This window comes from Chaetodon trifascialis, chromosome 12 (genome assembly GCF_039877785.1).
Source record: "Chaetodon trifascialis isolate fChaTrf1 chromosome 12, fChaTrf1.hap1, whole genome shotgun sequence".
NCBI lineage: Eukaryota > Metazoa > Chordata > Actinopteri > Chaetodontiformes > Chaetodontidae > Chaetodon > Chaetodon trifascialis.
This window is the reverse complement of record NC_092067.1, coordinates 11450754-11466914: the sequence shown is the minus strand read 5'-3', so window position 1 is coordinate 11466914 and position 16161 is coordinate 11450754. Positions and strand designations below refer to the sequence as shown.

Genomic DNA, 16161 nt, shown 5'->3' with positions numbered 1-16161 from the left:
TATATCTTTGCTGGTGAAATGTTTGCATCTTTCCATATTACGTTTCATGTTGTGGTACTTTTAATCAAGAAAAGGGTCTGGATACTTCTTCCACCTCTTCTTACTTTGCAGACACCTGCGGCTGAACTGTGCAGGTCACTGTAGGCAGGCTGCAGGTCCCATCAGCCAATATGAGGCTGAACCATCACTGTTGACATCCAATCAGCTGAGGGCTGATGGGACTGGATCAGCGATCGCTGTTGATTCCTCTCTCATCCTTGAATACCTTGAACAGGAAAACACTGATTTGCGTTATTAGTGAGGTCGTGCGCGCCGTGCTGTGTCTGTTAATCGGTGATGGAAAACACCCGCTGCTTTGCCAACCGCTTCTCCGACTACAGAGGCGCGCTGCTCCCGGATCAGGGCGCGCAGGCCATCGTGCCCGCCGTCGTCGCCACCGTCGATAAAGTCCTGAAAAAGGTGCCCATCAACACCAGCGACTGCGACGGAGGGCTGTACGATGGCCCGGCCGGGGTGGCTTACATGCTCTATCATGTCAGCGAGTGTCCGCTGTTCTCCGAGCACCGGGATGTCTACCTGAAGACGGCCAAGCAGATCATCGACGTGTCGGTCAGATACGTGGATGCGGAGCCAGACAAAAACATGCGAGCCGCCTTCCTGCTCGGCGGGGCGGGCATCTACGCGGTGGCCGCTATGATATACAAATCCTTGGGCTTGGCTGATTTCGTTAAGCCGCTGACGAAATTTCGTAACCTGTGGGAGGTGTGTGCGCCCATCAATTTCCTGGAGTGCGGCTCGGATGAGCTGTTCGTGGGGCGGGCTGGCTATCTGTGTGCCGCCCTGGTCCTCAGACAGAAGCTGGGCATAGAGGTGAGCTCCTGAGCTGAAAAAGTTTAACACCAGGCCTAACACTGGTGCCAGTCAGCTGTATGCTGCAACTCATGAAAATGTTTTTATTTATTGATGCATTGATTGTTTATTAAATGTCAAATCAATCGTTTCCTGTTGATCAGTAATTATTTCAGGCCTTTATTATTCAATTATGATGAGTAAAGAAACAAAAACGATGAATCATATATGTGGATATACCTGCGATTTACATCAGTTATTACTGAATGGGTGGGTGTTTGATTCATTATTTTTATCAAGGGTTTGTTTCTATCTTATATCTGTATTGCCAGCGACGATTATCTCTGCAAGCTGACTCTCTTTTGTTCTGCAGATTCTCAGCAAGGATCAAATCAAATCAATTTGTCAGGCCATCATCGAGTCAGGAAGACAGTATGCCAGGAGAAAGAGAAAGCCTTTCCCCCTCATGTACTCGTACTATGGAACTGAGTATCTGGGTAAGACCTCCAGCTTTGAGCCCCCTTTAAGTCTTTAATATCTGTCCTTGTTAACCAGGTAGACTGTTAAGAAATTAAGATTGTAGTCGAAATCTCCCTTTCAGAGCCGCAGTGCCTCTGACTATAGGAGGATCGTCTGTATTCACATAGTGACAATAAGCAGACGGAGAGAGACATGCGGGTCTAGATGTTGGGTTGGTGCACTAACATGTGTAAAGCTAACTTTCCTTTCCTTGATTGCATCGGATGAAGACAGCCATGAGGGTCGGAGATCCTCAGTAACTTTCACGCCAGCACAGAATTCATAGTAAGCACAGCATTGCTGGCCTCTTCTGCATGGAAACAATGAGAACTCTGAGAATGATGAGGAGGTGATTTTGGTTTTGCCCGACGTCAGTAAGCCGAACACAAAAAGGGAATTCAGACACTGGCTGTCCCGTCTCAGAGAGCCGTGTTTTCCCTGCATGTATCAGCATTATTTAGAAAGACTCTACCAATGAACCATGTCTATATTTGAAGATTCTGCACGACACAATTCATGTCCAATCCCAGCGTTCAGTGCCAGTGCAGGATGGATTGTTAAGGGTGTGGAGGTCAGGGTGGTGTCTATGTTTGTGGCACATATGACGTTCATGCAGTAGACCAGAATTTCTGTCCTATCACAGACCTGCAATTAATGTTAGTCTTATTTAGCATAGTCATGGTCTTTCCTGAAGTGCCTCAGTTGCCTAACCTTGAAGGAATGTGAGATATTGTGGGAAATAACACTTATTTTGCTCTCTTGCCAGCAAACAAAATTTGCCTACCAAAACCCATAAAGCTCACTAATTTATACATTTTATCTTGTTTGTGTAATCTGTGCAGAAAGCAAAATGTAATAACAACAAAGTGCCATTTTATTTGGGTTATGTGCTGGTGGACTAGTTCTTGTCTGGCAGCACTAATTGGAACTCCTGACACATAATCCATATTTAGATTTTGGTTTTTGTGTGGATTAAAGAGACAAGATACAGAATATTCATTAGTGAGCTTTGTTGGTGCTGTTTTCTTTTTTGGCCTTCAGACAGGGCCAGTCTAGCTGTTTCACTCTGTTTCCAGGCTTTGTGCCAGGACAAGATAGCCAGCTGCTGGATTTAGCTTCTTATTTAAAAAAAAAAACAAAAACAAAAAAACAGACATGACATTGGTATGGGTCTTCTTATCCAAATCTGGACAGGAGAGCAAATAAATATTGTTTTCCAAATGTCAAACATTTCCTTTAACCTGCACTTATATTGTATTTGCCATAACCATTATCTTTCCCTAAATTTTCTGTAGTAGCGATTCACAGATATTATAGAAAGTGAGAATTTTAAAAACGTTGGCATTGGACTCAGAAAAATATTCACCTTGGATGTAATTCATGGTTTTGCAGAACCGTCTAATGTCGGCTTTCTCGTCTGGGGCAAAGATTGCGAGAGCTACAAAGAGCTACTTTACTTTCTCAGCCTCACTCTGCATTTTCAGATGGAAGCATGTAACTTGATCACTCTCAGGGATTAGCTGAATATCTCGTCTTTGAAACCTCAAGATTTCTGCACTGAAGCAATTTGAACTATTCATACTAAGTTGAATTAGTCTACAGTCTTATTTCAGTACTTTAATATGTAGTTTACAATCCTAGTTCAGCATGTACCTTCTGGTCAAATACATACTTTAGAGCTTCAGTGGGACAGTGATGGTGCAGCTGCTTATGTACTTGACAGGAGCTCAACCGTTCTGGGAATCACCAAGTTTAAGCTGCTAATCATTAACATGTACTTCCTCATTGCTGGAAGACAAAATATTTGCTGTCCAACAGAACTGTCAAGTATGTATAGTGGGCTACAGTTTGAAGATAAGAAGCAAAAAGAAACAAAAAGTCCTCCAGTAGTCCTTTGTGAATGTGCTCGTGTGCCTTGGGTTGTGTGCCTGGCATGGTGCTTCCCTGCATGCCTGGTTTGGTGGGTGCATGTGTGACCCCCTCGCACCCTCCCACCTCCCATCAGGTGCAGCCCATGGCCTCTCATCAGTGCTTCAGATGCTGCTGAGCTACCAGGACATGCTCAGTGGGGCAGAGAGGGACCTGGTGTGGCAGAGCATCGATTTCCTCATGAACCAGGAGCAGAACTGTAACTGGCCTGCAGAGCTGGGCGCCATCATTGAGAGAGAGAACGAGCTGGTCCACTGGTGCCACGGAGCCCCAGGTACACTCAGTGTTGTAGACGTGTCACCGTGAGCGTGCACAGGTATTCATACATCATCTCAGTTGTTGTTTCTACTCTTAAATTCACATCCTCTCATGCAGGTGTGGCCTATCTGTTTGCTAAAGCCTACCTGATCAATAAGAAGCCTCAGTATCTGGACACGTGTATCCGTAGTGGGGAGCTCGTGTGGCAGAAAGGTCTGCTGAAGAAGGGACCTGGGATTTGTCATGGAGTTGCTGGCAGCGCTTACGTGTTTCTCCTGCTTTATCGGCTCACAGGGAACTCAAAATACATCTACCGCGCTCAGAGGCAAGAACTCCCTCCTACTGTTTCCCACAAAGCTGCAGTCTGGATTTTAGAAATGAGTCATGAGTTCAAGCTTCACCATAGAAACTCAGTCCAAGTTGAAATGTGTGACAAGCCAACACATTCATTTTTAGCCACACTTTATTTAAAATGTCCCTTTCCGCTCATGTCTCTCCATTCTTCTTTCCTGCCCAAAGGTTTGCAGAGTTCCTCTTCACAGAGGAGTTTAAGACAGGCTCCTGCTCGGTGACCAGTGTCTGCAGTCTGTTTGAAGGCCTGTCGGGGACCGTTTGTTTCCTGGTCGACCTCCTGCAGCCGGACCAGTCTGAGTTCCCTCTGTTTAGTGTCTTTGTGTGAATGGACCCGGGTTATTGCTGCTCACTGACCTGAACAAACATCACTCCTTCCCTCTGAAATCCAACAAGAGCTGCACTGGTAGATGCAAGGTCATTAAGAACTTGTATTGAAACTATGAGCAGAGCAGGAGTGGGGGGATGGATGGTATTTGTTTGAGGTTTAGAAACTCTGATTTGTGTCCAGATTTGTGTTTCTACTAAAGTGGATGTTCAGCTTCTAGGCTTTACCAGACTCATTCCACTTCGTGTAACATTGCCCAATTCAGTTTTTGAGAAGTGGTAGTGCTGGTACGTCAATTGAAATTGCAGCGTGTTCTACAAAGAAGCTCAGGTCAGAACGACACATGCACAGCAAACCATTGACAGCTAAACGAAATGTCAGTCACGCCCAAGTCACACACACAAAAAGAGAAGAGAGTAACACAAGTGTCACGTAATGCCTTTAAAATTTTTCTACCACTCCACCAGCTGAGCGTCATGTATGGCAAACCTTTGACTTTAGGTCTTTAGGGCACATAGTTTCTCAGATTATTGTTGTTACAACCTCTCATGGTGAATATAATGGAGGGATTTTGATACTGAAGTTGCAAAATCATCAAAGTTGATTAGAGAGGTACAACCAACAGATGCTGTAGAGTATTGTCCTGTTGATAGTCTGACTTTGTTTGCACTGTGCAATGTTGCTGGCTCACCTGTGTGAAACGAGGTTTTACTGTGTGTAGCAGAGTGACAGCTGTAGGAGGATATTTGAAGTGTTCCATATGTTGTGATTTGTTAAGACTTTTACCCAGTATGTTAGACTGTAGGCTTGTGATGGAGGCTAAAGAGTAAAAAATTTTGTTGGTGTGAGAATTCAATTTTTTTTCTATTACCGTCTGTTCAAGATGCTACTCGGTTATGTAAATTACAGTTAATGAGGATTTCTTTAAATAAATGTGATAATGAGGCCTTAGAAACAAATTTCTTGCATTTCTATATGATCAGATCTCTGAGAGTAAAACGGCTGACAACACTGGAAAATGAATTGTTGGTAAAAAGGTAAATAATAGCAAACCAAAGCAGTTCCCAATGCTAACTGTGCCTGTTGTGAATTATTTATTTTAAGTTGTATGTGTGTGTGTGTGTGTGTGTGTGTGTGTGTGTGTGTGTGTGTGTGTGTGTGTGTGTGTGTGTGTGTGTGTGTGTGTGTGTGCTGTTGTTTAATTTGCAATCCGAACTGTCCACAACAATCTAAAGGATTACTGTTATCAATAAAGTGTCTAGATGAAAAATATCAAGTTTTTGTTTTCTAATTTTGTTTTTCTGGCAATGCTTTAACTGATGATGATGATGATGATGATGATCACTCTTTGGGGGCTGCAGAATAACCGACCACCGTTGACTACGTAATTATTTTTTGTGATTTAAATGTTTTATTGCATTTCTAGTTCATTTACCATATGACATAGCAGAGACAGATGAAAACATCTCATCACTGTAAACAGAACTCATACACGGCCCATCATGTGAAAGAGTTATCTTTTAAAAAAACAACAACAAAAACAAATACACAGTATCTCCATCAGCGTTTGTGAGTCTAAGATAAGAGAAACCAGGATGCAACAAAGAAGGAGAAAATAAAGTGATTAGTTGTTTAAATGTATTAAATGTCAGCAAATGGGCTAAAATGTTGATCAGTGTTTCGCAAAGCCCAAATGTTTGTTCTGTCCAAACATTTGTTGGTGATTCATTTAATAGTTGATAATTAATTGATTAATCATTGCAGCTCTATTACTTTATATAAAATTACCAAATAAATAAGTAAATGAACAATAACTTCGAGTTTCTGGTTCTTATTTTTTCCACCTTTTTTCTTTTTGTCTTCTATTTCATTCCCCTTGGTATGATATGTCTGAGGCAGGCTGCTGTTTGTGTGAACATGACTGAGCACAGTGATTTGATCCGTTGCGTTCAGGAGGTCAGCAGGAGTTGCTCTGCAGGGCGTTTCTTCTCTCTGATGCTAAACAGTGCTGCGGCGCCTCTTTCGCCCCCTGTAGACTCTCTCCGGGACAACACTTGGCTGCGTAAACATCCCGCGCGCCTCAGGATCGCAGAGGAGCTGCGGCGGCGGCGCGAGCCTGACACAACGCCGTCCCCTCGAGCGGGCCGTCCGACTGACCGCCCGGTGGAAACGTTATGGACGTGCGGACCTCGAGCGAAGCAGCGCGCCGCATTCCCCAGATGGCGGAGTGAGTGAGGATGCGACTCCCCAGTTCCATCTTTGTGTCGGTGTCTCTGTTCACGGCTGAGACCACGGCAGCGCTCTACCTCAGCTCCACGTACCGCTCAGCTGGAGACCAGATCTGGCAGGGGCTCACGCTCCTCTTCACGCTCGTACCGTCCGTGCTCGTGCAGCTGACCCTCACCTTCATCCACCGGGACCTCAGCAGGGACAGACCGCTCGTGCTGCTGCTGCACATCCTGCAGCTCGGACCCATCGTCAGGTCGGTGCTTTCTTGTTTATCTCTCCGTTTGGCCCTCACAGGGGCGCTGGGTCCCGCCGTGTTCCGACTGTCCACTGTCTCACCGTGAAGCGTCTCTTCTTCCCCACAGGTGTCGTGTCCACGGCTGATTTTTGCCGTCAGAAACATGTCCGGCCTGCCTGCACATAAGCAGCTTACGGATGGTCTGATGAATGCGTTGCGCACATGCTGTTGTTTTCATTCTCTCCGGCCTTTTGTCTCTGGTTGGCTGCTTCTGCTGGTGCAGTGAATGTATGTGCCGCTCAGTGCGGAAATGAAAGCCTGATCAATCCTGCTTATCGATATGTTTCATACACCCACACAGCTGCTCAGCCTGCGAGCTCTCCATAAGATCTCCTGCCTGTCACAGTTTGATCATCTTCGGCTGTGGTCTCACAGGCCAAGCTGTGTCTGATTTATTCATGACAGCTCCATCCGAGGGGACAGTAAATCCAACATAAAGCCCAGCGGGAGCACGTGAGGAGGCTGACATGCAGCTCACTGACGGAGGAATCTTTAATAGGCCTCCTCTTCCTCCGTGGAAACCCTGACCTGACCTGGCTCCGCCATCTGCCTCTCATACAGGGGCCTAATCCCGCATGTAGAAAACCTCCTGTACGCACAGACATGCAGCATGATGATGTTATCAAGCACAGCAGGAGATCTGACGCTGCTCAGCAGCATATCCAGCTAAACTACAGCTGAAATGATTAGATGATAATCGAGTAGTTTTCAAGAAAAGAAAGACAAATATTTGCTTGTTTCAATGTCTGAAATGAGAGAATTTGCTGCTTTTGTTTGTCTTACATTTAACTAAACCGCTTTTTGGTTTTGGGCTGCAGATCGACCCAAAAAACCCTACAAGTATTGATTCATTGATCAGTAGATTGACGGATCATGAATCTGCAAGTCTCTGGCATTTAAGGATTTATGGGTCCTGGTTGGTACATAGAAAGCAGTAGAGAATAAAACAAGAGTGAATGAAAACATGAAGCAGACACAGAAGTGAGAGAATCAATCAACATTAACGTGAAAACTGAAGTTCAAAGCAAAATACATCATCAGCACCAGAGAAATATCACAGAAAACAGTCAAAATATTCGCAAGAAGTATCCTAACTCAGCCTGTGGACGCTTTCAGGAAATCTGCAACATGTACTCAAGTTTCCAAGTTTTTTATTAATATATTTACAGAAATAATGTGTATATAATCTGGATTTTTAGCTTTTTTAAAGTAAATTTTCAAGCAGAAAGTCCAAATATTCTTCAGCTCAAGCTTCTCAAATGTCACTGTCTGCTGGACCACATGAGCAGTTTGAACGTGTCAGTTTGGGCAAATTGTTTCAGATTCATTGATTAGTCACTCAGGTCAGTAATCAGGCAGATCACCAGTGATTCAGCACATCCAGCTCATCCCAATGCGTAAAAAGAGCTGCTCGTCTCCGTTTTATATCATCATGAATTCACTGTCTTTGTGCTTTGGGCTGACAAAAAAACAACATGGAGATGTGACTTTGGGCTCTTGTTCTGCGTGTTTCAATATTGTCTGACATTTTCTAGATTAATCGAGAAGGTAGCTGTTACTTGCAGTCATAACTACACTTATGGCTCAGTCAGCCTTCTGCTTCCGAACACACTTAGCAGCTGATAGAGACGCTTGTGTTCACGACGGCCCGGTGACATTCCTATGTTAGTTTCCCCTCCGGTCGAGCAGTCGAACGGACATCTCTCACGGCATGTTGACTCTCCAGCCAGAGGGGCCTCTGAGGATCTGACCCTGCCTGCTTCCCCTCCAGCGTGCATGCAGATGATTACTGCTCAGACTCGTACATCTGAAGAGCAGGTCTAAGAATAGCCAACGTCGCCGCTGGCTGCTTATCTCTGACAACACAACCGGAGAGGGGAATGTCCATCTGTACTGCTGATGGCAGGGAGGCGCTTCCTCTTCCACAGCAGTCTCATCCACCCAGCGCAACACGTCCGACGTCTGCAAGAGAGGCCTCCTCCTTTTGTTTCGTGGCAGTGATGTCGTCACCGCTGCTCGTTAATCTCATCAAACACTCGTTTTATGTTCTTCATTTAGAGCTTCTTTCCTCATCAGTAACTTTATTCTAAGCAGTGGTTTGAAAAAAGTCAAGGTTTAAAGCCCCCCTACCCTCAAAAATCTCTTTAATTCCAGTTACTTCTCTTGGACATTTGACACTAAGAAGACTGTTTTTATATTAATCTGCTGATGGAGGAAGTTTCTCTGTACGAGCTGATTTTATGAATCACAACAGCTGTGGTCCAACATGCATCGTAGACCAGTGAGATGTGGAAACTTTAACCTCCAGGCCGCAAACACCCAGAACAGACGTCTTGTGTCCAACACTTAAACTTTGGACACCAACAGTATTTACAGATTCATACATTCTGCATTAGTCAGTGAGGGAGAAGATGTGATTTTAAGATTTTAAACAGGTAAAACACATTATTATTATTCAATGCAGAGTGCGTTGATTATATATGTCTCAAACACATTGTATGTCATTTCTGCTGCTGGGGGTCTACAAAAACTACAAAAGACGAGAGTTCATTGGTGTCGTGAAGTAGTGAAGGATCATGGGAGTTGTTGTATTCGTTGTTGAATAACCATCGTTGCCGGTGAAAGTATGATTGTGTTCCATCCTGAGGAAGCACCATGATAAATGGTAAACAACAGAGTGGCTTTGCCAGCTTCCTTCCTCGCTCTCTGATGTGTTCTTCGTGTTTCCCCTGAAGTTATAGCAGCTAGAGGGGCTAAAGAGAATATGACGTTGATGGTGACTATGGATTTCTCAGGGTTCGAACATTGTTGGACACATTTGGGATATTGTGAGTACAATTCAGCAAAACACTGACATATCATCGGCCTTTAAATTGATTTTGTGATTCATTAGCAAAGAGTGGCCTATTTACACAGCCAGCAAGCACAGAGAAACACTGACATTCTTCTCATGTTTGTGTCCACTCAGTGGATGTACATCTATATTTACTCTCCTTGTAGCTCTGGCTGATGGAAATATTTGGCTGCTAAATAGACATTAACTGTGTCTGCCTTCTGTTTGGTGCTGAGCTGATAATGTACTGTGGGACAGAAAACACAAACGCATCTTAAACTATCCTGAAGTGACAGAGACAGACTGTGGGACTGATCTTCATCACATCATCCTCCAGCGAGATTTTGGTATTTTGTCCGAAAAGCTGCTCACAGACTCAACCTTTTGACAGTTTTATTTATTTAGATTTTCTTCATCAAGTGCGTGATGCGTTCACTGCGCCACTCCAGTGTAGCTCCAGCTGATAAACAGTCTGTCCCTCGGCACCCCTGCGGCTTTAATCCCCCTGCCTTGCTGTTTTATTGGCAGCGTGTATCAGCGCTGCTTTACTAACGCAGCGCTGCCTCAACCTCTGGCCTCTTGCCCACACTCAGCACTTCAGCATGTTTAGTGACTGTTCACTGACATCTCTTTAGACATTCAGAATAACAGAGAGCTGAACGCTGGTGCTCGAGCACTAATAGATATTGATGATGAATATTAAATGTTAAAAACTGTCCTCTGCAGCTGCTCACAGCTGCTGCATTTCATTGGTCTTGTTACACCGAGTTAGTGCTGAAACAACCGATTAGTCATCATGTGGACCTTTTTATTGAAGCTCTGCAGACGGTACAGCTGAATGGCACTGAGAGCTGAAACGATGAGTCGATCGGGAGAAAATCAATCTGCTACATTTTGTTTATTAATTAATGGCCTAAACCATTTATGAAGCATCGTCTCAGGTGATTGCTGCTTTAGTTTTATCATGTTTCACTGAATGTCTCTTCACTGTTGTCCGACAGAACAATCTGATGATGTCACCTTGTGCAATTATTATTTTCTGACATTTCATAGACTGAACTATTTATCAATTAATCAAAAAAATCATCAATGGACAGGTCAATCAATACTGAAAATCAGCATTGGTTGTAGTCCCTTGCTTCAATTTGAGCAAAGGCAGTAAAAGAGAACTCACAAGAACACATAATTGATCTAGTTGAGAGAACACAAACAGGAAAACCAACAAACAATCAGAAGAATTTGAGACTAATGAATAAAAGCAGTGAACCATCCGAGTGAGACTGAGAGTGACCTTTAGACTTGTTCGGGACATCTTCCTTAAACCCCATGAAGGGGAATATTTCTTGATTCAGAGAAAACCTGATCCTTTCCAGCTGTAGGGTACATCTCCGAGTTGAAGCTGTACTGAAGGTATTTCAGATGTAGGCCAAAGAGCTTCTTTGCTGTTCGAGGGCCGGAAGCAGTGACCTGTCCTCGAGGACAGCTCAGCGTGGTCAGTGACATGCTGGAAAAGATCAGCAAAACATCTAATCTGCATATTAAGGATTCCTCCAGCGAAATGATGCTGACACGACGGGAAAGCTGCTGTCTTGTTTCTGTCAGTGTGTGTGTGTTTGTTTGCGGACACCATGAAGAAGAACCTTTGATAAATCTAATGAAGACTTTAACAAATCAAATGAAAGTGGGGAAAAAATAATCATCCGCAGATGAACTGATAATGAAAAGTTATCTGTGCGCCTGCAGCTCTTAATGCTGTGTGGTCCTCTGCTGTTGCTGTGCTGCAGGTGTCTGGAGGCGTTCTGCATCTATGGCAGCGTGGGCCGCGTGGAGGAGCCTTATGTCAGCATCACCAGGAAGAAGCAGATGCCTCGCGGGGGTCAGTCTGAGGAGGTGGAGCGGCAGGTGGGGCAGGCGGAGGGGAAACTGTTTACACACCGAGCAGCCTTCGCCCGCACCTCTGTCATTCAGGCCTTCCTGGGATCTGCCCCCCAGCTCACCCTGCAGCTCTACATCTGCGTCCTGCAGCAGGGGGTGTCCATCGGAAGAGGTGAGGGGGTGCAGGTACTTTGATTGGGTATGAAAGGAGCATCCTGGAAAGGCTCAGTCACTCACAAGCAAGGATGGAGAGAAGTTCACCACTTTGTGAACACATGATGGTATAAAGGAGATTACTACATGGGCTCAGGAACACTTCATTAACCGCTGTCAGTAAACACGTTTGCAAATGATTGCATCCTGTTTTTACCCCCCACCCCCCCCATCACCACTCCACAGCTCCACTTATGATGTGGGCTGATCAGCTAAGTGCCATACTGGAAATAAGAGGATGGTGTTTTCATGAGTCAAAGTGGTGTTATGTAACTGCCTCTCTGATATCGAGGATGGAAAATGGTGATTCTCTCTGCCAGTTGGTGCAGATCTGGGGTCAGCCTGCCTCATTGTGTGTGTGTGTGTGTGTGTGTGTGTGTGTGTGTGTGTGTGTGGGAGCCAGTATTTCTATTCCTGAGAGAGATTTAGTAAAGGTTCGCTCCAAGTCAGACTAGGACATCTGGTCGTCGAATTAGGACAAAATAAAAGATGTTATAAATACACAAATCTTACATGTGCGGCTCCGGGCAGCCTGACACTTCTATTTCACGCTCTCTGATTTAACAGCCTGAGTGTGATGAACATGAGCCTCAGGGCCTTAAAGGAGGGATTCACAGTTATTCAGTTAATCAGATCAAGTGGTTATCCTCCAAAGTTACACTCTTTTCAGTTCATTCCCTCTCTGTCTGGGGGAATCATGAAGTGAGTGAATTTTCTACTAAAACGTCTAATTGATTAGAATAACTGCGACTAAAGCCTCATATTAACTTCTTTTTGAATATATTTTGGCACAGAACGGTGGATTTTGTCCTCAAGCATGCACGAGGGGAGGGAATCCTATGGCCAGTGTGAGCAGGAGGAACGATGCAGCAAGCCAAACCTGTTGCATGTTTTACTTATAGTTACATAATTTTATATAAATGTCATGTAGAGACAAGTTGAGTAACCAGTTGAAAGTGCTGACGTGTGTCTCATTTCTGTCTGTGGAGCGTAAAGTTGGTTTGAAATCAATTTAAAATATAAAATTACTGACATTTTCAGTGATTTACAGGCATATCGACTGTATTTAAGCTGTATTTCTTACTTTTGTCTGCTGTGTGCATAAATTAGGGTTTTTCCAGTACCTTTACCAATATCAGAAATGCTCCAATCCAGCCTAAATGCTCTGAATCAGGTATCGGCGAGTACCTGAGTCTATGTCCAGATCCAATATCCTTTTGAGAACCAAGGAAAAAAAGTATCTTCCAATTTAATCTTTCTTGTGATTTCCTTCCTCTTTGGAGCTAAAACAACAACTCACAATTTAAGATAAGATAAGATAAGATAAGATAAGATAAGATAAGATAAGATAAGATAAGATAAGATATTCCTTTATTAGTCCCACAGTGGGGAAATTTCCAGTATTACAGCGGCAAAGTGGAGAGCAACAAATAGAGGGCATCGGCAAAAAGGACATTAAATAGCAAATAAGCAATATAAACAAGGAATATTGAAAAATATGAACAATTTAAACAAGGGTCAGTACAGAAACTAAGAAGAATTTTGTAAAAATAATTTAATTTTAGATTTTATAGCATGTCCACTGTAGTGGACCAACAGAACGATTTTACCATAACACAACGAAATCATAACAGGCTGACAAGAAAACAAAAATCCATTCATTTTTTTAAATGAAACTAAACATTTGGCCCATATCTTTTGTTGAACTACTTATTACTACTTATTATTAAACATTCATAACATTGCTATTATTTTTCCTGACAAAAAGTTTAACTGAACTCTAACTCCAATTTTATGATTCCTGACATGTTCATAACAAGAAAATATATGATTACCATAGTTAAAAAAAACTATTTCTTAACAATATTTGACTTTTCTTTTCTCTTTTCCTGGCATTTGCGTTTTGCTGCAGTCTCCATTTTGTCTCAGCATGAAAACAAAGTTCCCCTCATCCCACCCAAACACATGAGATGTCACTGGAAAGGCCAGGGTGTCCTCTGCTGGGCACACCAGGACTTAGTTGGGTAGCTCAAATGAGCCAAAAGATATAGACCAAAACCAAATGTCCACTGCAGAGGACATAAATGAATAGGCTGGGTCTCAGGAGGATATCACGTCATTTATTAGCCCCAAAACGAGACCCTCATACCTCCCAATATTTTTTACGACATTGAACTGTTCTGTAATATTTTGAGTGAGTCTAACAAAAGATGTCCTCGGATCACTCTCCCTCTGTTTTTCAATGTCAGGCACACTGATGGTGATCTCCCTGCTGTCCATCGTGTACGGAGCGCTGCGCTGCAACATCCTGGCCATTAAGATCAAATACGATGACTATGAAGTGGACGTCCGGCCCATGGCGTACCTGTGCATTTTCCTGTGGAGAAGCTTTGAGATCGCCACGCGTGTGGTGGTCCTGGTTCTGTTCAGCTCCGTTCTGCAGCTCTGGGTCCTGCCTGTGGTTCTGCTTAACTTCCTCGTGTTCTTCCTCTACCCCTGGATCCTGTTCTGGCTGAGCCACTCGCCGTTCCCTGAGAACATAGAAAAGACTCTGACCAGGGTGGGAACCACCATCGTGCTTTGCCTGCTCACCTTCCTCTACGCCGGCATCAACATGTTCTGCTGGTCCGCTGTGCAGGTGAAACTCAGCGACCCGGACCTCATCAATAAGTCGCAGAACTGGTATCGCATGGCCGTGTATTACATGTTGCGTTTTGTGGAGAACGCCTCGCTGCTTCTGCTGTGGTACATCTATAAAACGGATTTCTACAAGTTCATCTGCGCCCCGCTGCTGGTGCTGCAGCTGCTGGTCGCCTACGGCATCGGCATCTTCTTCATGCTAGTCTTCTACCAGTTCTGCCATCCGTGTCGGAGGCTTTTCTCCTCCAGCATGACACAGGGCCTTTGGAACTGCTCCTCTCTTCTCTGTCTCATGTGCAGCTCTGCTTCTCCACAGAGCAGGCCGATAGGAAAGCCTGTGAGGGAGCCAGCGAGCCCCAGGTCAGACAAAGAGCCGGCTAAAGACAGAGCCCACGACACGACCAGTGACACCACGGACGACATGCCTAACGAAACAACGTATGACATAACGTATGACATGCTCAATGACACAATCTATGACACTCCTAATGAAACGGGCAATAATATACACAGTGGAATCAATGGTGACATTAGCCACAGTGTGTCCTGCAATGCCACAATTCTTTGACGTGCCATTTGGAGGAACGACCCAAACTCCATCACACCCTCCGTAACCTTTTAAGTGCCACATGAATCCCTCTGTGAGTTGAGTTTACACTTCAAATCCTGTTTTTGAACCTTAGCATCATAAATCCATCTCAACTCTGTCTCCTACACCCACGTGGAGCCTTAACTGGCTGGCCAACATGCATGGTGTTCAGCTGCGTTAACCAGTGTGCAGAGGTGGTGCTCACCTCTCATCAGCCGTCATCCTGGACGTCATCCTGCAGCCTTTAATACAAACTCATGGAACATCTTTAGTTTTGGAGACTATGTACAATTAATATGCTGCATTACTGATCACAAGGAGCCATGCATTTGAATTGATTGTATTTAGTATCTCTCTTTTGCATGGAGGTGTGCATGTGTGGAGCCTCAGGCGAGGAGTAACTGTTATCCTGCAGGGGGGCGGCCATCTGTTTTGTACAGGGTTTTTTGTGAACCCTCCTAGTTTTATGGCTGCAAGCAATCGGCTTTTTTACTCCTTGCTAAGAGCTTTACCATTAATACGCGCTGCTTCTGTGATGTATTTGTGCTTGACTACGATATGTGTGTCTCCACACAGTTTAAGAGCCTGTTCGATCACCAGACACATTATTGTAAAGCACGGACATCCCCAAACGTCACGTTTTTGCACGTTTACAAAGTGGCTTTGGTTAAACTGTTGAGCAGCAGCAGCTGTAGTGATGTGAAATGCTTTGGATGTATTTGTATTTTTCTAATTCACGCTTGTTACGTCTGTCAGCTGCGTCTGTATGTCTCATTAGTTAGAATATTTGCACCGAGCGCACACAAAAGGATATCTAATTGAGAATGTTTGGAATTGTATCAAGTATTTTTGCTTATTTTCAACCTTTTGATGTGTAATTGTGTGAGAGAGGATGTCCGTGTTGTTTGTCTTTGCACTAACCATTTTTTGCAATGTATCTGCAGAGGATAACCCTGGATATGCTCCTAATGTTTGTACAAATACCCTTTGAAGCCAAAAAAATATGAAAACCTTATTGTACACATCGATATTCTCAAACAGAGCAAGATAAAAGGCATTTAAAAGAAACTCCTACTTAAAAATCTAAATAAATTTATATTTATATGTGAATATTGTCAGTAGTTTCATTTCAAGCTAAGCAGTTTCTACACAGTCCTGCGCTGACCTCTAGTGGACGGATGCCTAAACTGCATTGTTTTTTCTTAAGTGTGACTTCTCCAACGGATGCTCACTCAGATGCAAAAATAAAATTG

General features: G+C 44.0%; 2 protein-coding genes across 3 annotated transcripts; both read left to right on the top strand.

The window, feature by feature from the left end:
• The first annotated feature begins 167 nt into the window (after window positions 1-167).
• On the top strand, window positions 168-6040 carry LOC139339960 (lanC-like protein 3). Of its 2 annotated transcripts, XM_070975434.1 has the most exons (5): window positions 168-870; window positions 1223-1346; window positions 3374-3571; window positions 3673-3880; window positions 4075-6040. In XM_070975434.1, the coding sequence occupies exons 1-5, from the start codon at window positions 337-339 to the stop codon at window positions 4232-4234; spliced, it is 1224 nt and encodes a 407-aa protein (XP_070831535.1). In that variant the 5' UTR covers window positions 168-336; the 3' UTR covers window positions 4235-6040. The 2 variants fall into 2 exon arrangements, with proteins under 2 accessions (XP_070831535.1, XP_070831534.1); XM_070975433.1 differs by having other exon boundaries at window positions 187-870; window positions 3673-4271.
• A 258-nt stretch (window positions 6041-6298) lies between these two features.
• On the top strand, window positions 6299-16018 carry xk (X-linked Kx blood group (McLeod syndrome)). The gene is made up of 3 exons (XM_070975432.1): window positions 6299-6716; window positions 11376-11638; window positions 13929-16018. Exons 1-3 carry the CDS (start codon window positions 6472-6474, stop codon window positions 14885-14887), a joined length of 1467 nt encoding a protein of 488 aa, XP_070831533.1. The 5' UTR covers window positions 6299-6471; the 3' UTR covers window positions 14888-16018.
• Window positions 16019-16161: the final 143 nt, after the last annotated feature.

Coding starts and splice junctions, on each gene's coding strand:
- LOC139339960 (XM_070975433.1), top strand. CDS start 337: ATGGAAAACACCCGCTGCTTTGCCAACCGCTTCTCCGACTACAGAGGC. Junction 871..1,222: donor GACAGAAGCTGGGCATAGAG/GTGAGCTCCTGA, acceptor TTTGTTCTGCAG/ATTCTCAGCAAGGATCAAAT. Junction 1,347..3,373: donor CTATGGAACTGAGTATCTGG/GTAAGACCTCCA, acceptor ACCTCCCATCAG/GTGCAGCCCATGGCCTCTCA.
- xk (XM_070975432.1), top strand. CDS start 6,472: ATGCGACTCCCCAGTTCCATCTTTGTGTCGGTGTCTCTGTTCACGGCT. Junction 6,717..11,375: donor CAGCTCGGACCCATCGTCAG/GTCGGTGCTTTC, acceptor GCTGTGCTGCAG/GTGTCTGGAGGCGTTCTGCA. Junction 11,639..13,928: donor GGGGGTGTCCATCGGAAGAG/GTGAGGGGGTGC, acceptor TTTCAATGTCAG/GCACACTGATGGTGATCTCC.